We start from the raw sequence: 23,953 nt of genomic DNA on the forward strand, positions 1-23,953 counted from the left end.
TGTGGACCAAGTACAGACCTGTGTAATGATAGTACCAGTAGGGAACCTATGAAGAAGGGAGCGGTCCTAAGCTTTAGGAATGTGGTTCCCAATCCTGGGCGTCCTCCCACACCCACCAAGCCCTCAGTTACACAAATCCCTTCATTGACCTAAGAAGGGGAACTGGAACAGTTTGTTCCCAGCTCTTAAACATGTAGACGTTTTAACCATCCTATTTTGCAAGTGAAAAAACCCTGAACTTGTGACTGGAATCAAAACTGCAGATATTCAATTGAAGCCTTACTTGATCTGGTTAAGCTGCGATGGAATGAAAACCAACAGGTATGTGGGTCACCATGAGCAGTGGTTCCCACCCCTTTCAGATGCCTGCAGGAGGGCAAGCACTTGCACTCCAGATCTGCAAGTTTCCATTAACCTGGTGTCTGCTCCTGCTTTATGAGGCGCATATGGTCATATATGGCTGCACTCCTACCCCTCCGCACTTCTGGCAGATCAAAGCACTGGAAGGTAAGAATTTTAGGGCCTGTGGCAAGGGGGAGTCCACAAGCAAGTACAGAGCTATTTCTACTGGCAACCATGAGGTAGGTGAGCACACAAAGCTGAACACATTCCTAGGCATCTGAATTATACAGGTTTATTGGCATCTCAAAGCAATCCAAGACCAGGGATTCACACAGAGTCCTCCAGTCACTCCAAGCACTAGAGCAGGAACAGATCACCAGAACCCTGCAAGAAAGAGAATGTTAGATCATGGCAAGAGAAAACAAGTAACAGTGCCACACAAAATGGAACAAAAGTAGAGAAGTTCACAATATCCTCACCCTCCACGTCACCAACGTCCCCTTCCAGGGCAGAGGGGTCCCCCTCCACGTCACCTTCAGCAGCAGTGGGGTCCCCCTCCATATCACCAACGTCCCCTTCCAGGGCAGAGGGGTCCCCCTCCACGTCACCTTCAGCAGCAGTGGGGTCCCCCTCCATGTCACCAACATCCCCTTCCAGGGACGTGGGGTCTCCCTCCAGGTCACCTTCAGCAGCAGTGGGGTCTCCCTCCACGTCACCTTCAGCAGCAGTGGGGTCCCCCTCCATGTCACCAACGTCCCCTTCCAGGGACGTGGGGTCTCCCTCCACGTCACCTTCAGCAGCAGTGGGGTCCCCCTCCATGTCAACAACATCCCCTTCCAGGGACGTGGGGTCTCCCTCCAGGTCACCTTCAGCAGCAGTGGGGTCTCCCTCCACGTCACCTTCAGCAGCAGTGGGGTCCCCCTCCATATCACCAACGTCCCCTTCCAGGGCAGAGGGGTCCCCCTCCACGTCACCTTCAGGAGCAGTGGGGTCCCCCTCCACGTCACCAACATCCCCTTCCAGGGACGTGGGGTCTCCCTCCAGGTCACCTTCAGCAGCAGTGGGGTCTCCCTCCACGTCACCTTCAGCAGCAGTGGGGTCCCCCTCCATGTCAACAACATCCCCTTCCAGGGACGTGGGGTCTCCCTCCAGGTCACCTTCAGCAGCAGTGGGGTCTCCCTCCAGGTCACCTTCAGCAGCAGTGGGGTCCCCCTCCAGGTCACCAACGTCCCCTTCCAGGGACGTGGGGTCTCCCTCCACGTCACCAACGTCCCCTTCCTGGGCAGTGGGGTCCCCCTCCATGTCACCAACATCCCCTTCCAAGGCAGTGGGGTCCCCCTCCATGTCACCAACATCCCCTTCCAGGCTAGTGGGGTCTCCCTCTTCATCACCTTCAGCAGCAGTGGGGTCTCCCTCCATGTCAACAACATCCCCTTCCAGGGATGTGGGGTCTCCCTCCAGGTCACCTTCAGCAGCAGTGGGGTCTCCCTCCACGTCACCAACGTCCCCTTCCTGGGCAGAGGGGTCTCCCTCCAGGTCACCTTCAGCAGCAGCGGGGTCCCCCTCCATGTCAACAACGTCCCCTTCCAGGGCAGAGGGGTCTCCCTCCAGGTCACCTTCAGCAGCAGTGGGGTCTCCCTCTACGTCACCAACGTCCCCTTCCAGGCCACCAACATCCCTTTCATCAGGAAAGGAGGGTTCACCTACTAGGGCATATGGGTACGCTTTCACAGATGATGGGCTATCTTTCTGTGTTGCATCACTCATTGCTTTGTGAAGAACATCGATGTGTAGAGTATCTGGAAATGCAGCTGAACTGGCCTGAGCTTTTACCTCGTCTATCCTTTCCCCATGCCGTGCGTCACTGATAAACAAGTTGCTCTTCAATGCAGCCTTGTAATCGCTGTCATCACTCAACTGCTTTTCTTTCCAATGGGATATTCTCGGCCCGCGATCCACTAATGGAACTGCTGCCGTCAGTCCCAGCAGAAGCACATGCAGCAGAAACCAGCGCATTTTTTTCCGTAACATCATTTTGTCCCACAAAGCTCGTGGAGGAACGTGCGCTCCTCTGGTATTTATTGAACACCCAAGCTGTCGGCATTAAGTGTAGAGGAGCCCGGTGTTTTCAGAAACATTCTCACGCGAGTAGAGGGAGTCAAATTGAAGACACTTTATTTCAGGTAATCGCAAATTACAAAGTGGGCTTCTGATTTGTCGTCTTTTCTCCAACCCGAAGGAAAACAGATGATAATGTAATTAAGGCGAGTATTTCGATGACGGAATAGGGAAGCTCTTTGTAGTCAAGATATTAAGATGTCATTTCTTCTTACTGTTGGTTTTACTCACTTGATTTGCTATAGGTCTAATTCTTCTTGCATCATTCTCATTCGTGTTGTTTGTCTAATTGTACACAGCTCAGAGTTTCTTTTTAAATACAATACTTTACTGTATGTAATCAAGTATTTCGCCATTGAATGTGAGAAATTGATACATATATCTTATTGTTACTGTTAATGTTAGTAGTTTTTTGTGTCTTGCGTTTCGTTATATCATACAATGTTTCCTTAATAAATACCGAGTGTTCTAGTTTATGTACGTAGTGGGCTCATATTTTCCACCTTGTTGTAGTGCCTTCTGAATGATTATCGCGATTAAGGATTACGCGATCGCTGACTTAACCTGGAACGTCTGGAACATCGTAATATTTTCCAGAAGTCAAAACAAAGTTTTTTTTCCCTTCAGTCGTCGTATTTTAAACTACAAACAGACGAAACGTATCGGTTGACAGGTTTTTGAATTGCAACCTCCATTTTTAAATCGGACTGGCAAAGATTTTTCTTGTTAAATTTCTTTTCGGATAGAGGCAGCACTGTGAGACACGTTCGTTGTATCCAGAAGCTCTATGAGGACGGGCTGTCTATTAAATTTCATTACCATTACTTTAAACTCACTCCTTTAGAATCGGAGACCAACAGATAAGTACACGTAAATCATTCCTGTCTCTTCCGTCAGTATCTCTAGCACATTCCAGTAGTTAAACGTTGCTGCAGTAGCAAAGCACTGCAGAAGGTTGGTGAAGGCAGCGCAGCTCATTCCCGGCTGTGAGCTACCAAACATCCAGGATATCTACTAAGCTACAGTAAATGTCTTTAGAAGGCCACGTCAATTGTCAAGGACCCCAGTCATTCAAGTGATAAACTGTTTTTTCTCCTACCGTCCTTTTAACGGTATAGAAGCATTCAGTCAAAGACCAGCAGATTACGGAACAGTTTATACAGTACCTCCAGGCAATAAGACTGCTAAACAGCCAAGCTGCAGTCACCTTCAGCAACCACCGTAATGGTCTTTGTTAAATGGTTAGGTTACATGGACATACAGTTTCCATTGTATTTTGCACACTGCATATTGCACTATTTGGACATAATATATTGCATACACCTTGGATATGTAGCAGTTCTATTTATATTATTTTTAAATTCGTTTTTTATTGCACTATTAGTATGCACCTTTATTCTGTAACTTTTAATTTTGTGATTTTTATTTTTAATTCCCCCTGGTGAGCTCACAGAAAAGACATTTCATTGCCATCAATTACTGCTACACGCTGTGTTGTTGTGCATTTGATAAATAAACTTTGATTGATTGATTGATTGATAAAGCAGCAACAGAAGAACTGAGTCCTTACAGTGGAAAGGCTGGAGAACGCTGCAGTGCTGTTTCCACAGTCGGTGACCTCCTGGACCAGCGTTTGAATCGCTCTCATTTCATGGAAACCCTGACATACAATATAAGGTGAGTCCTTGGAGATAAACGTAAATGATTTTATTAAAACTCAATACACAGAAGCCTTATAAGAGAAAGGCCGCCAAATTGATCTATCTCCAGTAAATTCCTAATTCTGTTATCAATTGTGCACAATTAGCAATTTACTGGAGATCAATTTGAATGTCTTTTCTTTCTACAACTTACATCTTGTTTCCATGTTAAATGAAATTCTGGATTAATAAAGATGGAAACATAGTAAATATCATCATTAGATTCTTCAGCTGTCTTCCTCTGGTGAACTGAGGTCCCACTAAGAACTTCTGTCTTTCTCTAACAGTGCAGGAAAGAAGGAAACATATGGTTTTCCATCCAAGCAAAGCGAAATACAATTTGGGATCCAAAATTGGGAAAGAACTGATTGTCACCCCCCTCATTTTCTATGCCCCCTTTTTTGGGGACCCTTTTTCAATCAGTCATTCTTAATACGGTTCTCCATATCAAAATTAAAGTTTCTTTGTATTAGTTACTTTTGCAATTTGCTATACAAATTACTGGCATTATTACAGGTAGCTTCATAAAATTAACAGATCTTTGGCTTAACAGATGCACTGTTTATATTTGTGTCTGGAAACCAGTACCCCTATGGTATGTAAGTTTCTAGTTGAAATATACTTTTGTATGATATCATGAATTCGGTGAAAATTATGTTCTCTCTCTGATGACGCTAAAAACTGTGGAAAGATCAAGGTTTTTATGAAGTTTATGGTCTTCTAAAAGGAAGGAATGAAGTCATCAGTAGTGGCTCAGTTCAGGGACTTTTTCTGAAATGGCGAACCATATCAGTTTAACAGGACACCAATATTTCTTTTTGGACCTCCCTTCATTATCTTTTAACCAAAGTTCTGTGGCACATTCTCTGCAATATTAACCCTCAGTTTTTTCATGCCAACATGCTTGCTGATCTTGGCTAAGCTTGCAACTTTATTTTAGATTTTCATTTGGATCCTCTGGGTTCAGGAGACCATGCCCCTTACAAGCGAACTGGATTTCATGCCTTGTCCGGCTTCCCCTCTGATGCAAAACCCTTTTAGACTCCTTCTAAAATCTTAGTAGTGTCACTCAGATTTATATTTTTAATTTGAGTTTTGGATTATACCCACCCTAATTAGAAAAGCCAATTATTATTATCATAATATTAATCATTACATCATTTTAATTAATCTTTTATCCAATTCAGGGTTACAGTGCCTCAGAGCCCATCCTGGGAAGCATTTGGCACAAGGCAGCATTCATCCTGGATGGGACATCGCAGGGCACACACAGACACAAACACGTACCTGCTGACACCACGGTCAGTTTTCTCAGAAGCCAGTTAAACTACTGAAATGCAGACAAAGATGGGGAGAACACAGTGCAGATAGAGCCCCAGGATTGAAGCCAATGTCCCCAGTCCTGTGAGACAGCAATGCTAACCACTGTGCCATCATGCTGCCCACAAATAGCCAATTGTGTGCTTGTCAAATATTGACTTGCAGCTATAAACCCTGCACCTGCACACAGGTGAGAAAGAGGAAGTGTGGACAAAGTGAGCCCGTGCTTGGGAAATACTGTTTACATTTATGAATTGGATTCATTACTCTGTTCTTCTCCCCACTAAGAGCTAATATGTGATGAGCGCTCTGGTGCACTATGGCTGCCATCGCATCATCCAGGTGGATGCTGCACATTGGTGATGGTGGAGGGGAGTCCCCATTACCTGTAAAGCTCTTTGAGTGGAGTGTCCAGAAAAGCGCTATATACAGTAAGTGTAAGCAATTAATTATTACAGTTGGCTTGAAATATAACCCAGGTTTGAGCCCATGACCATATGACCTTTAACCTAAGTTTGGGCAAGTGCCTTTAATGGTTGAATCACTCAGGAGGCCCCATTAGTAAATTATCTGACTGTTTGCAGCAGTCTTGTAAAGCACTCCTCGCTTACAAGCTGCTTAATTAATTTGGCTTCTGAGGCTCTCCACTTTTACTAGCCTCATTGTCTCCTGTTACCGATGTCTTTTACAAAAGCCACCTCCCTTGGCACCTCAACTTCATTGATGACTAGCTCCTCTGCAGTCACTCTCCAAAGGAACTCAAATATCATATACACCTGCTTTTTTGTATTTGTAGATGGTTAGAAGAGGTACAGTATCAAAACTCCAGCCCTGTGTCTTGTGGGAAACATCTGGACTCCATCCGTATAGTTGTTGTGTTTTTGGTGCATTTGACTTGAATGTCTTTTAATAATAATAAATGCTTACACTTATATAGCACTTTTCTGGACACTAAACACTCTTTACAGGCCTCCACCACCAATGTGTAGCTCCACCCAGATGATGTGACGGCAGCCATAGTGCGCCAGTGTGCTCACCGGGATTTTTAATGACCCAAGAGAGTCAGAACCTCTGTTTTACGTCTCATCCGAAGGACGACGCCTTTTTACAGTACAGTGTCCTCGTCACTATACTGGGGCATTAGGACCCACATAGGTGAGCACCCCCTGCTGGCCCCACTAACAGTTCTGACTGGAAGATACAGTAGCTCAAGCATGATGGTCTCTGGTTCCTGCCTTCAGACTCTTGTCTAGTCTTCTGTTCCTGAGAGCTCTTTGAGGGGAGCTTTCCTGTACAATGGCCTTCATATCCAAGTCATGACAATTGAGCTCTTAGAATGGATGGGGTGCTGTCTGGAATGCCTTGAATGCCTGGGTCTTTGTCATTGACATCAGCTCAAGTCCACACGCTGCAGCTGTAGGAGGGTTTTCTGGTACTCCAGGAGTTTATCCCCATCTTAGAGGAGACCTATGTATTGATTCAGATGGACAATTCCATGGGGGCTCAGGCCACTTCTTGAGCCCTCTTCATGAGTGTGTTAGGAAGTAGTAGTGAGGACCCTATGCAGAAAACCAGGGCAAACTCCAAAAGGCGTAGTCGAAAGAACAATCCGAGGTCAGAAAGCCGTAGGTAAACTAGCCATTGGTAAAGTACAAATACTGTAACAGAGGCGTAGCCGTAATCCGTAAGGGAGCCGAGAGTCAAAACCAGAATGAGAGCAAAAGTACCAAAACCGAAACCAGGAGACGTAGACGGAGAACAAACCAGGGTCAGGAAGCCAAAAACCAAGTAGTGAATAACAGTAGAACTGGGAGTAGCTCTAGCCAGGAAAACCCTAATACTGAGCACCGGGAAGAGTGTGAGGCAGCATTAAATAGGCTGGGGAAAAGGACTAATTGGGATCTGTGCTGGAATGTGAGGTGGAATGCCGATTCCTCCGGGGGCGTGGCGTAACAGAGTGAGAACTGCGTGGCAGTGATATGAGCTTCACTTTTCACTTAATTTTCACCACACATCTGTGACTGAATATGATGGAGTCCACATAAAACCAACCTAACAATGACATAAAGAGAGAGAACCATTAGGGAACTGGGATCATAATATGGTGTGATTTGCAGTATACTTTGAAACTATACAGATTGAGTCCAAACCAAATGTTTACAATTTCTGGAAAGCAGAATTTGAAGGAATAAGACGCAGTTGAAGATAAATAAAATGGGATAAGATAGAACTAATCAGTGGAAAATAGCTAAAAAGTTTAAACAGATTCTATCTGAAGCATAGAACACATTAATCACATAAGTGACCCCTCCCAGTAGGGCATGCGCCTTGAATCACCGGCTCCTCGGCGCTCCAACTTGATCACCGAATGGGGGTTCCCTGCTTCACCAGTATTCGGTGAGACCCCTCCTCTCAGCGAAGCCTTGGGGCCTTGGGGGAGAAGCGCAGCTGTGATCCCTGGTGGCTCTTTCTCTGTGAGCATGTCGGCTTTCTAGCTTGCCGGCCCGCACCCCTGGCTGCCCCTGAGACCCATGTAGTTCCCTTTTGTCGGAGAGCTCTGCAGTTGGTTCCATCCCAAGCTGAGGCCCCCCTATTTATGATCGAGGGGCTGAGTTGGGCACTCTGAACAAGGGCATACCACTTTGCTATGCCAGCCTTTTTCCCTCTGGGATACAGACAGCTGGTTTCTCTTCAGACTGTCATGTCTTTGCTCCTCTTTTTCATTACTAACCAGCCTGTGCTATTGCCTCGCTGGCCAGGAATCTATTAATCTATTATTCTATTATCACTCCTCTTTCACTTCACTTTCCCTCCATCCCGGAGCACTCAAGCCCCAACCCGTCGGGCCTCTTTGGGCATTTCCGCCACTCTTCTTATCCTTGCTCTTGGGTTCTGACCAATCACCACCCAAGGGGTTGTATCTAGCCGTGTTGTAACAATAAGTGACTAAATCAAAAGCCAAAAACATTTCCCACTTCCCATGTGGTTCAACACATTAAGAAAAATATAAGGTAAAGGAAGGTGGCGTGGTGGCACAGTGTTTAGCTTTGCTGCCTCACTGTGCTGGGGCCATGAGTTCAATTCCTGGGGTGCTACCTGTGTGGAATTTGTATGTTCTCCTGGTTTTCCTGGGGGTGTTCTGGTTTCCTCCAACAGTTCAAATACATGCTGGTAGGTTAATTGTGCCCTGTTGCCTGTGTCTGTGTGCCCTGCGATGGAATGGGGTCTCGTCTAGGGTGTATGCCTGTTGCTTGCCAGGATAGGCTCTGGTTCACCTTGTATTGGATAAAGCAGTCAGGAAATGGATGGATGGAAAATTGTGTAATTCAATAATGAAATTCTCACATGAGATTGATTAGTGGGATTAGAGTGTGCATAAGAGTGCAATTTATAGTAGGTGTGAGCGATGTAGTAGTTAGGAACAGTCTGTGGTCTTAGTGAAGTAGTGCGAATGGTTGAAGGAAAGAAGCTCGGATCAGTGCTAGTTGTTCTGGGCAGTGAAAGTTTAGTTTTGGGTAATTGATTTAGTTGTTGAGGGTGGTGAAAGCCACCTTGTGATGCCGTTTAATTTACTATTTTGTAGAAATCTTATTATCATATTTATTAGATAATTGGTCTAACTGTTCTAAATATAAAGCCAGAAAATCTCCAGGACAATAAATTTTGTTTGCAATGGATCATGTGCGCATGCTTACTGAGCCATGCGGCCAAACTCGGGTATCTTCACGAGTTGTACAGAAATATACGGCTCTTGAACAATCTACTACTGTTTATGTGTAATATTGGAACATTCCCGTTAAGATCGTGACATAATTCGTGCTGTATTTCAGGGTTTAACTTGTACAATTATACAATATAGTTTTGAAAAAAAACTTTTTAAGGTTATCGAACAACTACACCTTCGCCTAGCACATTGCAGTCCTGGTAATAGTTTCTACTATCCAGAGGCAGATTTGACCTCACTATCATGGCGCCCAAAAGGTGCAGCGGACGACAGGGATGGGCGTGGTTGCCAAGGGTGAGGAAGTTGTTTATGAGACCGTAATAGGCAAGCTAGGAACAGTGTTTTGTTTGAAATCATTTCGGTTTTATTTTATTGTCGCTGTAGTGTATCGTCGCACCTACATGGCATTAATTTCAAAAGACACCTGTTCTCCACAGCAGATGAAGGAGCTGTTACTTCAATCAATGGATCGAGACGCGAACGTAAGGTCGGAGGGAAGAGGGGTGCAGTCCCGCCAGACGATACTTGTGGGGCGACACCAGTGCGTGGTGTCCTTCTTTGATTGCTTACCTGGTTGTGGACGTTGGCCTGTTTCAAGACTTTGGTTGCTGAGCCAATCAACATCGCTGTGAAGTGCAATGTTCTCGTGGGCACTGTCCATCTCCTGGAGTACAGTTTGATTCTGGATGTTACTCAACATCCAAAAACAAACCACCGTCGCCCATTTGATTGACTCGGTCTTGTCTGCCTCTTCCTTGAAGAGTTTCTCATGCTTTAACTAAAATGTCTTTGGACATTTGATGTGCGACAAGTCACACTCTCACAACACACAAAATAAAAGCAAGGTTTTTGTGATGAACCAATACATATTCATTTCACCAGGAGAGATGAAGCAAGCAAACATCTAGCTTTAATTTATTAGAAACAGCCATTTTGTCCAAAATGTTTGACAAATGTGATTAGTGGCATCGTGAGCTGTCCTGTCAAAATCAAAACAGGCTGCCCTCACGCAGAATAGTGTAATAATAAATGATTAAACAATTCCCTCTACATCAAAGAGCTTTTACCGGGTAGCATACTTTTGAGACTGATAGAGCAGTCAAAGACAGTTAAGATTGAATTCAGCTGAGCTTCCATGCGGATTTCTGAATGGATCAGAGAAGGCAGTCTTCTCTGGAGACCAAGTCCTGACCATGAGGGGTACTAGGTGTTCAGAGATGCTCGGAGCCCTGCAGCACAAGTATGTGCTGGCACACTCCCACGGGCACCAGCACTACAGTTTTCCCATCCGGGACATCTGCTGTTCAATCAGTGCCCTACCAGGGGAGAAGGGCAGGCTGCTTTGCATGCTGGCTTCTTTGTTCAATATCATTCGCCCATCATTTCCCCTAAGGGCACAGCTGCTGTACAGGCAGTGGTCTGCTCTCAGCCATCTTGCACCAACACACCAAGAGACCTGCAAGATGCTGCTGTGGACAAGCACTCCTGGGTTGATCTTCCTCCACTTGTAGACTGACAATGGAGATGTAGGTTCTCCAGTCCACAGCAATAATTTTGCAATCCTTTCCAGAGCGAGGAGCTGCAGTAACTGTTTCAGGTGGCCTCAGTCATGTTCTTCAATCATGGCATGAGTTGTTTCCACACAACAGGATAGTAAAGACTAATCTCCTTTCTTTTCTGCTCTTCATACAGAGTAGGTCCTTCCAAACTCAGCCCCCACCAGCTAGTCAGCCACTCCATTATTCGCTTAATTGACCCAATGAAACTAGGGGTTCAGTTTCTCACATCCACTATACCTTAGTTACACACTGTTTTTCTAAAGACAGGGATATGGTCACTGGACACTAAAGCAGTCACTGGGTGGAATCCTGGTCTGTGGACCAAGTACAGACCTGTGTAATGATAGTACCAGTAGGGAACCTATGAAGAAGGGAGCGGTCCTAAGCTTTAGGAATGTGGTTCCCAATCCTGGGCGTCCTCCCACACCCACCAAGCCCTCAGTTACACAAATCCCTTCATTGACCTAAGAAGGGGAACTGGAACAGTTTGTTCCCAGCTCTTAAACATGTAGACGTTTTAACCATCCTATTTTGCAAGTGAAAAAACCCTGAACTTGTGACTGGAATCAAAACTGCAGATATTCAATTGAAGCCTTACTTGATCTGGTTAAGCTGCGATGGAATGAAAACCAACAGGTATGTGGGTCACCATGAGCAGTGGTTCCCACCCCTTTCAGATGCCTGCAGGAGGGCAAGCACTTGCACTCCAGATCTGCAAGTTTCCATTAACCTGGTGTCTGCTCCTGCTTTATGAGGCGCATATGGTCATATATGGCTGCACTCCTACCCCTCCGCACTTCTGGCAGATCAAAGCACTGGAAGGTAAGAATTTTAGGGCCTGTGGCAAGGGGGAGTCCACAAGCAAGTACAGAGCTATTTCTACTGGCAACCATGAGGTAGGTGAGCACACAAAGCTGAACACATTCCTAGGCATCTGAATTATACAGGTTTATTGGCATCTCAAAGCAATCCAAGACCAGGGATTCACACAGAGTCCTCCAGTCACTCCAAGCACTAGAGCAGGAACAGATCACCAGAACCCTGCAAGAAAGAGAATGTTAGATCATGGCAAGAGAAAACAAGTAACAGTGCCACACAAAATGGAACAAAAGTAGAGAAGTTCACAATATCCTCACCCTCCACGTCACCAACGTCCCCTTCCAGGGCAGAGGGGTCCCCCTCCACGTCACCTTCAGCAGCAGTGGGGTCCCCCTCCATGTCACCAACATCCCCTTCCAGGGACGTGGGGTCTCCCTCCAGGTCACCTTCAGCAGCAGTGGGGTCCCCCTCCATATCACCAACGTCCCCTTCCAGGGCAGAGGGGTCCCCCTCCACGTCACCTTCAGCAGCAGTGGGGTCCCCCTCCATGTCACCAACATCCCCTTCCAGGGACGTGGGGTCTCCCTCCAGGTCACCTTCAGCAGCAGTGGGGTCTCCCTCCACGTCACCTTCAGCAGCAGTGGGGTCCCCCTCCATGTCACCAACGTCCCCTTCCAGGGACGTGGGGTCTCCCTCCACGTCACCTTCAGCAGCAGTGGGGTCCCCCTCCATGTCAACAACATCCCCTTCCAGGGACGTGGGGTCTCCCTCCAGGTCACCTTCAGCAGCAGTGGGGTCTCCCTCCACGTCACCTTCAGCAGCAGTGGGGTCTCCCTCCACGTCACCAACGTCCCCTTCCTGGGCAGTGGGGTCCCCCTCCATGTCACCAACGTCCCCTTCCTGGGCAGTGGGGTCCCCCTCCATGTCACCAACATCCCCTTCCAAGGCAGTGGGGTCCCCCTCCATGTCACCTTCAGCAGCAGTGGGGTCTCCCTCCACGTCACCAACGTCCCCTTCCAAGGCAGAGGGGTCTCCCTCCATATCACCAACGTCCCCTTCCAGGGCAGAGGGGTCTCCCTCCAGGTCACCTTCAGCAGCAGCGGGGTCCCCCTCCATGTCAACAACATCCCCTTCCAGGGCAGAGGGGTCTCCCTCCAGGTCACCTTCAGCAGCAGTGGGGTCTCCCTCTACGTCACCAACGTCCCCTTCCAGGCCACCAACATCCCTTTCATCAGGAAAGAAGGGTTCACCTACTAGGGCATATGGGTACGCTTTCACAGATGATGGGCTATCTTTCTGTGTTGCATCACTCATTGCTTTGTGAAGAACATCGATGTGTAGAGTATCTGGAAATGCAGCTGAACTGGCCTGAGCTTTTACCTCGTCTATCCTTTCCCCATGCCGTGCGTCACTGATAAACAAGTTGCTCTTCAATGCAGCCTTGTAATCGCTGTCATCACTCAACTGCTTTTCTTTCCAATGGGATATTCTCGGCCCGCGATCCACTAATGGAACTGCTGCCGTCAGTCCCAGCAGAAGCACATGCAGCAGAAACCAGCGCATTTTTTTCCGTAACATCATTTTGTCCCACAAAGCTCGTGGAGGAACGTGCGCTCCTCTGGTATTTATTGAACACCCAAGCTGTCGGCATTAAGTGTAGAGGAGCCCGGTGTTTTCAGAAACATTCTCACGCGAGTAGAGGGAGTCAAATTGAAGACACTTTATTTCAGGTAATCGCAAATTACAAAGTGGGCTTCTGATTTGTCGTCTTTTCTCCAACCCGAAGGAAAACAGATGATAATGTAATTAAGGCGAGTATTTCGATGACGGAATAGGGAAGCTCTTTGTAGTCAAGATATTAATATGTCATTTCTTCTTACTGTTGGTTTTACTCACTTGATTTGCTGTAGGTCTAATTCTTCTTGCATCATTCTCATTCGTGTTGTTTGTCTAATTGTACACAGCTCAGAGTTTCTTTTTAAATACAATACTTTACTGTATGTAATCAAGTATTTCGCCATTGAATGTGAGAAATTGATACATATATCTTATTGTTACTGTTAATGTTAGTAGTTTTTTGTGTCTTGCGTTTCGTTATATCATACAATGTTTCCTTAATAAATACCGAGTGTTCTAGTTTATGTACGTAGTGGGCTCATATTTTCCACCTTGTTGTAGTGCCTTCTGAATGATTATCGCGATTAAGGATTACGCGATCGCTGACTTAACCTGGAACGTCTGGAACATCGTAATATTTTCCAGAAGTCAAAACAAAGTTTTTTTTCCCTTCAGTCGTCGTATTTTAAACTACAAACAGACGAAACGTATCGGTTGACAGGTTTTTGAATTGCAACCTCCATTTTTAAATCGGACTGGCAAAGATTTTTCTTGTTAAATTTCTTTTCGGATAGAGGCAGCACTGTGAGACACGTTCGTTGTATCCAGAAGCTCTATGAGGACGGGCTGTCTATTAAATTTCATTACCATTACTTTAAACTCACTCCTTTAGAATCGGAGACCAACAGATAACTACACGTAAATCATTCCTGTCTCTTCCGTCAGTATCTCTAGCACATTCCAGTAGTTAAACGTTGCTGCAGTAGCAAAGCACTGCAGAAGGTTGGTGAAGGCAGCGCAGCTCATTCCCGGCTGTTAGCTACCAAACATCCAGGATATCTACTAAGCTACAGTAAATGTCTTTAGAAGGCCACGTCAATTGTCAAGGACCCCAGTCATTCAAGTGATAAACTGTTTTTTCTCCTACCGTCCTTTTAACGGTATAGAAGCATTCAGTCAAAGACCAGCAGATTACGGAACAGTTTATACAGTACCTCCAGGCAATAAGACTGCTAAACAGCCAAGCTGCAGTCACCTTCAGCAACCACCGTAATGGTCTTTGTTAAATGGTTAGGTTACATGGACATACAGTTTCCATTGTATTTTGCACACTGCATATTGCACTATTTGGACATAATATATTGCATACACCTTGGATATGTAGCAGTTCTATTTATATTATTTTTAAATTCGTTTTTTATTGCACTATTAGTATGCACCTTTATTCTGTAACTTTTAATTTTGTGATTTTTATTTTTAATTCCCCCTGGTGGGCTCACAGAAAAGACATTTCATTGCCATCAATTACTGCTACACGCTGTGTTGTTGTGCATTTGATAAATAAACTTTGATTGATTGATTGATTGATAAAGCAGCAACAGAAGAACTGAGTCCTTACAGTGGAAAGGCTGGAGAACGCTGCAGTGCTGTTTCCACAGTCGGTGACCTCCTGGACCAGCGTTTGAATCGCTCTCATTTCATGGAAACCCTGACATACAATATAAGGTGAGTCCTTGGAGATAAACGTAAATGATTTTATTAAAACTCAATACACAGAAGCCTTATAAGAGAAAGGCCGCCAAATTGATCTATCTCCAGTAAATTCCTTATTCTGTTATCAATTGTGCACAATTAGCAATTTACTGGAGATCAATTTGAATGTCTTTTCTTTCTACAACTTACATCTTGTTTCCATGTTAAATGAAATTCTGGATTAATAAAGATGGAAACATAGTAAATATCATCATTAGATTCTTCAGCTGTCTTCCTCTGGTGAACTGAGGTCCCACTAAGAACTTCTGTCTTTCTCTAACAGTGCAGGAAAGAAGGAAACATATGGTTTTCCATCCAAGCAAAGCGAAATACAATTTGGGATCCAAAATTGGGAAAGAACTGATTGTCACCCCCCTCATTTTCTATGCCCCCTTTTTTGGGGACCCTTTTTCAATCAGTCATTCTTAATACGGTTCTCCATATCAAAATTAAAGTTTCTTTGTATTAGTTACTTTTGCAATTTGCTATACAAATTACTGGCATTATTACAGGTAGCTTCATAAAATTAACAGATCTTTGGCTTAACAGATGCACTGTTTATATTTGTGTCTGGAAACCAGTACCCCTATGGTATGTAAGTTTCTAGTTGAAATATACTTTTGTATGATATCATGAATTCGGTGAAAATTATGTTCTCTCTCTGATGACGCTAAAAACTGTGGAAAGATCAAGGTTTTTATGAAGTTTATGGTCTTCTAAAAGGAAGGAATGAAGTCATCAGTAGTGGCTCAGTTCAGGGACTTTTTCTGAAATGGCGAACCATATCAGTTTAACAGGACACCAATATTTCTTTTTGGACCTCCCTTCATTATCTTTTAACCAAAGTTCTGTGGCACATTCTCTGCAATATTAACCCTCAGTTTTTTCATGCCAACATGCTTGCTGATCTTGGCTAAGCTTGCAACTTTATTTTAGATTTTCATTTGGATCCTCTGGGTTCAGGAGACCATGCCCCTTACAAGCGAACTGGATTTCATGCCTTGTCCGGCTTCCCCTCTGATGCAAAACCCTTTTAGACTCCTTCTAAAATCTTAGTAGTGTCACTCAGATTTATATTTTTAATTTGAGTTTTGGATTATACCCACCCTAATTAGAAAAGCCAATTATTATTATCATAATATTAATCATTACATCATTTTAATTAATCTTTTATCCAATTCAGGGTTACAGTGCCTCAGAGCCCATCCTGGGAAGCATTTGGCACAAGGCAGCATTCATCCTGGATGGGACATCGCAGGGCACACACAGACACAAACACGTACCTGCTGACACCACGGTCAGTTTTCTCAGAAGCCAGTTAAACTACTGAAATGCAGACAAAGATGGGGAGAACACAGTGCAGATAGAGCCCCAGGATTGAAGCCAATGTCCCCAGTCCTGTGAGACAGCAATGCTAACCACTGTGCCATCATGCTGCCCACAAATAGCCAATTGTGTGCTTGTCAAATATTGACTTGCAGCTATAAACCGTGCACCTGCACACAGGTGAGAAAGAGGAAGTGTGGACAAAGTGAGCCCGTGCTTGGGAAATACTGTTTACATTTATGAATTGGATTCATTACTCTGTTCTTCTCCCCACTAAGAGCTAATATGTGATGAGCGCTCTGGTGCACTATGGCTGCCATCGCATCATCCAGGTGGATGCTGCACATTGGTGATGGTGGAGGGGAGTCCCCATTACCTGTAAAGCTCTTTGAGTGGAGTGTCCAGAAAAGCGCTATATACAGTAAGTGTAAGCAATTAATTATTACAGTTGGCTTGAAATATAACCCAGGTTTGAGCCCATGACCATATGACCTTTAACCTAAGTTTGGGCAAGTGCCTTTAATGGTTGAATCACTCAGGAGGCCCCATTAGTAAATTATCTGACTGTTTGCAGCAGTCTTGTAAAGCACTCCTCGCTTACAAGCTGCTTAATTAATTTGGCTTCTGAGGCTCTCCACTTTTACTAGCCTCATTGTCTCCTGTTACCGATGTCTTTTACAAAAGCCACCTCCCTTGGCACCTCAACTTCATTGATGACTAGCTCCTCTGCAGTCACTCTCCAAAGGAACTCAAATATCATATACACCTGCTTTTTTGTATTTGTAGATGGTTAGAAGAGGTACAGTATCAAAACTCCAGCCCTGTGTCTTGTGGGAAACATCTGGACTCCATCCGTATAGTTGTTGTGTTTTTGGTGCATTTGACTTGAATGTCTTTTAATAATAATAAATGCTTACACTTATATAGCACTTTTCTGGACACTAAACACTCTTTACAGGCCTCCACCACCAATGTGTAGCTCCACCCAGATGATGTGACGGCAGCCATAGTGCGCCAGTGTGCTCACCGGGATTTTTAATGACCCAAGAGAGTCAGAACCTCTGTTTTACGTCTCATCCGAAGGACGACGCCTTTTTACAGTACAGTGTCCTCGTCACTATACTGGGGCATTAGGACCCACATAGGTGAGCACCCCCTGCTGGCCCCACTAACAGTTCTGACTGGAAGATACAGTAGCTCAAGCATGATGGTCTCTGGTTCCTGCCTTCAGACTCTTGTCTAGTCTTCTGTTCCTGAGAGCTCTTTGAGGGGAGCTTTCCTGTACAATGGCCTTCATATCCAAGTCATGACAATTGAGCTCTTAGAATGGATGGGGTGCTGTCTGGAATGCCTTGAATGCCTGGGTCTTTGTCATTGACATCAGCTCAAGTCCACACGCTGCAGCTGTAGGAGGGTTTTCTGGTACTCCAGGAGTTTATCCCCATCTTAGAGGAGACCTATGTATTGATTCAGATGGACAATTCCATGGGGGCTCAGGCCACTTCTTGAGCCCTCTTCATGAGTGTGTTAGGAAGTAGTAGTGAGGACCCTATGCAGAAAACCAGGGCAAACTCCAAAAGGCGTAGTCGAAAGAACAATCCGAGGTCAGAAAGCCGTAGGTAAACTAGCCATTGGTAAAGTACAAATACTGTAACAGAGGCGTAGCCGTAATCCGTAAGGGAGCCGAGAGTCAAAACCAGAATGAGAGCAAAAGTACCAAAACCGAAACCAGGAGACGTAGACGGAGAACAAACCAGGGTCAGGAAGCCAAAAACCAAGTAGTGAATAACAGTAGAACTGGGAGTAGCTCTAGCCAGGAAAACCCTAATACTGAGCACCGGGAAGAGTGTGAGGCAGCATTAAATAGGCTGGGGAAAAGGACTAATTGGGATCTGTGCTGGAATGTGAGGTGGAATGCCGATTCCTCCGGGGGCGTGGCGTAACAGAGTGAGAACTGCGTGGCAGTGATATGAGCTTCACTTTTCACTTAATTTTCACCACACATCTGTGACTGAATATGATGGAGTCCACATAAAACCAACCTAACAATGACATAAAGAGAGAGAACCATTAGGGAACTGGGATCATAATATGGTGTGATTTGCAGTATACTTTGAAACTATACAGATTGAGTCCAAACCAAATGTTTACAATTTCTGGAAAGCAGAATTTGAAGGAATAAGACGCAGTTGAAGATAAATAAAATGGGATAAGATAGAACTAATCAGTGGAAAATAGCTAAAAAGTTTAAACAGATTCTATCTGAAGCATAGAACACATTAATCACATAAGTGACCCCTCCCAGTAGGGCATGCGCCTTGAATCACCGGCTCCTCGGCGCTCCAACTTGATCACCGAATGGGGGTTCCCTGCTTCACCAGTATTCGGTGAGTACCCTCCTCTCAGCGAAGCCTTGGGGCCTTGGGGGAGAAGCGCAGCTGTGATCCCTGGTGGCTCTTTCTCTGTGAGCATGTCGGCTTTCTAGCTTGCCGGCCCGCACCCCTGGCTGCCCCTGAGACCCATGTAGTTCCCTTTTGTCAGAGAGCTCTGCAGTTGGTTCCATCCCAAGCTGAGGCCCCCCTATTTATGATCGAGGGGCTGAGTTGGGCACTCTGAACAAGGGCATACCACTTTGCTATGCCAGCCTTTTTCCCTCTGGGATACAGACAGCTGGTTTCTCTTCAGACTGTCATGTCTTTGCTCCTCTTTTTCATTACTAACCAGCCTGTGCTATTGCCTCGCTGGCCAGGAATCTATTAATCTATTATTCTATTATCACTCCTCTTTCACTTCACTTTCCCTCCATCCCGGAGCACTCAAGCCCCAACCCGTCGGGCCTCTTTGGGCATTTCCGCCACTCTTCATATCCTTGCTCTTGGGTTCTGACCAATCACCACCCAAGGGGTTGTATCTAGCCGTGTTGTAACAATAAGTGACTAAATCAAAAGCCAAAAACATTTCCCACTTCCCATGTGGTTCAACGCATTAAGAAAAATATAAGGTAAAGGAAGGTGGCGTGGTGGCACAGTGTTTAGCTTTGCTGCCTCACTGTGCTGGGGCCATGAGTTCAATTCCTGGGGTGCTACCTGTGTGGAATTTGTATGTTCTCCTGGTTTTCCTGGGGGTGTTCTGGTTTCCTCCAACAGTTCAAATACATGCTGGTAGGTTAATTGTGCCCTGTTGCCTGTGTCTGTGTGCCCTGCGATGGAATGGGGTCTCGTCTAGGGTGTATGCCTGTTGCTTGCCAGGATAGGCTCTGGTTCACCTTGTATTGGATAAAGCAGTCAGGAAATGGATGGATGGAAAATTGTGTAATTCAATAATGAAATTCTCACATGAGATTGATTAGTGGGATTAGAGTGTGCATAAGAGTGCAATTTATAGTAGGTGTGAGCGATGTAGTAGTTAGGAACAGTCTGTGGTCTTAGTGAAGTAGTGCGAATGGTTGAAGGAAAGAAGCTCGGATCAGTGCTAGTTGTTCTGGGCAGTGAAAGTTTAGTTTTGGGTAATTGATTTAGTTGTTGAGGGTGGTGAAAGCCACCTTGTGATGCCGTTTAATTTACTATTTTGTAGAAATCTTATTGTCATATTTATTAGATAATTGGTCTAACTGTTCTAAATATAAAGCCAGAAAATCTCCAGGACAATAAATTTTGTTTGCAATGGATCATGTGCGAATGCTTACTGAGCCATGCGGCCAAACTCGGGTATCTTCACGAGTTGTACAGAAATATACGGCTCTTGAACAATCTACTACTGTTTATGTGTAATATTGGAACATTCCCGTTAAGATCGTGACATAATTCGTGCTGTATTTCAGGGTTTAACTTGTACAATTATACAATATAGTTTTGAAAAAAAACTTTTTAAGGTTATCGAACAACTACACCTTCGCCTAGCACATTGCAGTCCTGGTAATAGTTTCTACTATCCAGAGGCAGATTTGACCTCACTATCATGGCGCCCAAAAGGTGCAGCGGACGACAGGGATGGGCGTGGTTGCCAAGGGTGAGGAAGTTGTTTATGAGACCGTAATAGGCAAGCTAGGAACAGTGTTTTGTTTGAAATCATTTCGGTTTTATTTTATTGTCGCTGTAGTGTATCGTCGCACCTACATGGCATTAATTTCAAAAGACACCTGTTCTCCACAGCAGATGAAGGAGCTGTTACTTCAATCAATGGATCGAGACGCGAACGTAAGGTCGGAGGGAAGAGGGGTGCAGTCCCTCCAGACGATACTTGTGGGGCGACAGCAGTGCGTGGTGTCCTTCTTTGATTGCTTACCTGGTTGTGGACGTTGGCCTGTTTCAAGACTTTGGTTGCTGAGCCAATCAACATCGCTGTGAAGTGCAATGTTCTCGTGGGCACTGTCCATCTCCTGGAGTACAGTTTGATTCTGGATGTTACTCAACATCCAAAAACAAACCACCGTCGCCCATTTGATTGACTCGGTCTTGTCTGCCTCTTCCTTGAAGAGTTTCTCATGCTTTAACTAAAATGTCTTTGGACATTTGATGTGCGACAAGTCACACTCACAACACACAAAATAAAAGCAAGGTTTTTGTGATGAACCAATACATATTCATTTCACCAGGAGAGATGAAGCAAGCAAACATCTAGCTTTAATTTATTAGAAACAGCCATTTTGTCCAAAATGTTTGACAAATGTGATTAGTGGCATCGTGAGCTGTCCTGTCAAAATCAAAACAGGCTGCCCTCACGCAGAATAGTGTAATAATAAATGATTAAACAATTCCCTCTACATCAAAGAGCTTTTACCGGGTAGCATACTTTTGAGACTGATAGAGCAGTCAAAGACAGTTAAGATTGAATTCAGCTGAGCTTCCATGCGGATTTCTGAATGGATCAGAGAAGGCAGTCTTCTCTGGAGACCAAGTCCTGACCATGAGGGGTACTAGGTGGTCAGAGATGCTCGGAGCCCTGCAGCACAAGTATGTGCTGGCACACTCCCACGGGCACCAGCACTACAGTTTTCCCATCCGGGACATCTGCTGTTCAATCAGTGCCCTACCAGGGGAGAAGGGCAGGCTGCTTTGCATGCTGGCTTCTTTGTTCAATATCATTCGCCCATCATTTCCCCTAAGGGCACAGCTGCTGTACAGGCAGTGGTCTGCTCTCAGCCATCTTGCACCAACACACCAAGAGACCTGCAAGATGCTGCTGTGGACAAGCACTCCTGGGTTGATCTTCCTCCACTTGTAGACTGACAATGGAGATGTAGGTTCTCCAGTCCACAGCAATAATTTTGCAATCCTTTCCAGAGCGAGGAGCTGCAGTAACTGTTTCAGGTGGCCTCAGTCATGTTCTTCAATCATGGCATGAGTTGTTTCCACACAACAGGATAGTAAAGACTAATCTCCTTTCTTTTCTGCTCTTCATACAGAGTAGGTCCTTCCAAACTCAGCCCCCACCAGCTAGTCAGCCACTTCATTATTCGCTTAATTGACCCAATGAAACTAGGGGTTCAGTTTCTCACATCCACTATACCTTAGTTACACACTGTTTTTCTAAAGACAGGGATATGGTCACTGGACACTAAAGCAGTCACTGGGTGGAATCCTGGTCTGTGGACCAAGTACAGACCTGTGTAATGATAGTACCAGTAGGGAACCTATGAAGAAGGGAGCGGTCCTAAGCTTTAGGAATGTGGTTCCCAATCCTGGGCGTCCTCCCACACCCACCAAGCCCTCAGTTACACAAATCCCTTCATTGACCTAAGAAGGGGAACTGGAACAGTTTGTTCCCAGCTCTTAAACATGTAGACGTTTTAACCATCCTATTTTGCAAGTGAAAAAACCCTGAACTTGTGACTGGAATCAAAACTGCAGATATTCAATTGAAGCCTTACTTGATCTGGTTAAGCTGCGATGGAATGAAAACCAACAGGTATGTGGGTCACCATGAGCAGTGGTTCCCACCCCTTTCAGATGCCTGCAGGAGGGCAAGCACTTGCACTCCAGATCTGCAAGTTTCCATTAACCTGGTGTCTGCTCCTGCTTTATGAGGCGCATATGGTCATATATGGCTGCACTCCTACCCCTCCGCACTTCTGGCAGATCAAAGCACTGGAAGGTAAGAATTTTAGGGCCTGTGGCAAGGGGGAGTCCACAAGCAAGTACAGAGCTATTTCTACTGGCAACCATGAGGTAGGTGAGCACACAAAGCTGAACACATTCCTAGGCATCTGAATTATACAGGTTTATTGGCATCTCAAAGCAATCCAAGACCAGGGATTCACACAGAGTCCTCCAGTCACTCCAAGCACTAGAGCAGGAACAGATCACCAGAACCCTGCAAGAAAGAGAATGTTAGATCATGGCAAGAGAAAACAAGTAACAGTGCCACACAAAATGGAACAAAAGTAGAGAAGTTCACAATATCCTCACCCTCCACGTCACCAACGTCCCCTTCCAGGGCAGAGGGGTCCCCCTCCACGTCACCTTCAGCAGCAGTGGGGTCCCCCTCCATATCACCAACGTCCCCTTCCAGGGCAGAGGGGTCCCCCTCCACGTCACCTTCAGCAGCAGTGGGGTCCCCCTCCATGTCACCAACATCCCCTTCCAGGGACGTGGGGTCTCCCTCCAGGTCACCTTCAGCAGCAGTGGGGTCTCCCTCCACGTCACCTTCAGCAGCAGTGGGGTCCCCCTCCATGTCACCAACGTCCCCTTCCAGGGACGTGGGGTCTCCCTCCACGTCACCTTCAGCAGCAGTTGGGTCCCCCTCCACGTCAACAACATCCCCTTCCAGGGACGTGGGGTCTCCCTCCAGGTCACCTTCAGCAGCAGTGGGGTCTCCCTCCACGTCACCAACGTCCCCTTCCTGGGCAGTGGGGTCCCCCTCCATGTCACCAACATCCCCTTCCAAGGCAGTGGGGTCCCCCTCCATGTCACCTTCAGCAGCAGTGGGGTCTCCCTCCACGTCACCAACATCCCCTTCCTGGGCAGTGGGGTCTCCCTCCACGTCACCTTCAGCAGCAGTGGGGTCTCCCTCCATGTCAACAACGTCCCCTTCCAGGGACGTGGGGTCTCCCTCCAGGTCACCTTCAGCAGCAGTGGGGTCTCCCTCCACGTCACCAACGTCCCCTTCCTGGGCAGAGGGGTCTCCCTCCACGTCACCAACGTCCCCTTCCAGGGCAGAGGGGTCTCCCTCCAGGTCACCTTCAGCAGCAGCGGGGTCCCCCTCCATGTCAACAACATCCCCTTCCAGGGCAGAGGGGTCTCCCTCCAGGTCACCTTCAGCAGCAGTGGGGTCTCCCTCTACGTCACCAACGTCCCCTTCCAGGCCACCAACATCCCTTTCATCAGGAAAGGAGGGTTCACCTACTAGGGCATATGGGTACGCTTTCACAGATGATGGGCTATCTTTCCGTGTTGCATCACTCATTGCTTTGTGAAGAACATCGATGTGTAGCGTATCTGGAAATGCAGCTGAACTGGCCTGAGCTTTTACCTCGTCTATCCTTTCCCCATGCCGTGCGTCACTGATAAACAAGTTGCTCTTCAATGCAGCCTTGTAATCGCTGTCATCACTCAACTGATTTTCTTTCCAATGGGATATTCTCGGCCCGCGATCCACTAATGGAACTGCTGCCGTCAGTCCCAGCAGAAGCACATGCAGCAGAAACCAGCGCATTTTTTTCCGTAACATCATTTTGT

At 46.0% G+C, this 23,953-nt stretch overlaps 2 protein-coding genes and 2 long non-coding RNA genes across 4 annotated transcripts; 2 read left to right on the forward strand and 2 right to left on the reverse strand.

The window, feature by feature from the left end:
- Positions 1-715: 715 nt before the first annotated feature.
- Positions 716-2,376, reverse strand: LOC148823706 (uncharacterized). Its single transcript, XM_088927257.1, has 2 exons — positions 822-2,376; positions 716-726 (listed from the first exon to the last, which is right to left on the reverse strand). The coding sequence occupies exons 1-2, from the start codon at positions 2,374-2,376 to the stop codon at positions 716-718; spliced, it is 1,566 nt and encodes a 521-aa protein (XP_088783383.1).
- Positions 2,377-2,481: 105 nt separating this feature from the next.
- Positions 2,482-9,717, forward strand: LOC148823707 (uncharacterized). Its single transcript, XR_016093726.1, has 3 exons — positions 2,482-2,525; positions 4,005-4,137; positions 9,642-9,717. It is a non-coding gene; the product is annotated as an uncharacterized LOC148823707 (long non-coding RNA).
- A 2,076-nt stretch (positions 9,718-11,793) lies between these two features.
- Positions 11,794-23,948, reverse strand: LOC148823708 (uncharacterized). The gene is made up of 4 exons (XM_088927258.1): positions 22,685-23,948; positions 12,428-12,832; positions 11,900-12,394; positions 11,794-11,804 (listed from the first exon to the last, which is right to left on the reverse strand). The coding sequence occupies exons 1-4, from the start codon at positions 23,946-23,948 to the stop codon at positions 11,794-11,796; spliced, it is 2,175 nt and encodes a 724-aa protein (XP_088783384.1).
- Positions 13,269-20,504, forward strand: LOC148823709 (uncharacterized). The gene is made up of 3 exons (XR_016093729.1): positions 13,269-13,312; positions 14,792-14,924; positions 20,429-20,504. It is a non-coding gene; the product is annotated as an uncharacterized LOC148823709 (long non-coding RNA).
- Positions 23,949-23,953: the final 5 nt, after the last annotated feature.

The sequence above is a fragment of the Atractosteus spatula genome, chromosome 11 (genome assembly GCF_055471065.1).
Source record: "Atractosteus spatula isolate fAtrSpa1 chromosome 11, fAtrSpa1.hap1, whole genome shotgun sequence".
In the NCBI taxonomy this organism is placed as follows: Eukaryota; Metazoa; Chordata; class Actinopteri; order Semionotiformes; family Lepisosteidae; genus Atractosteus; species Atractosteus spatula.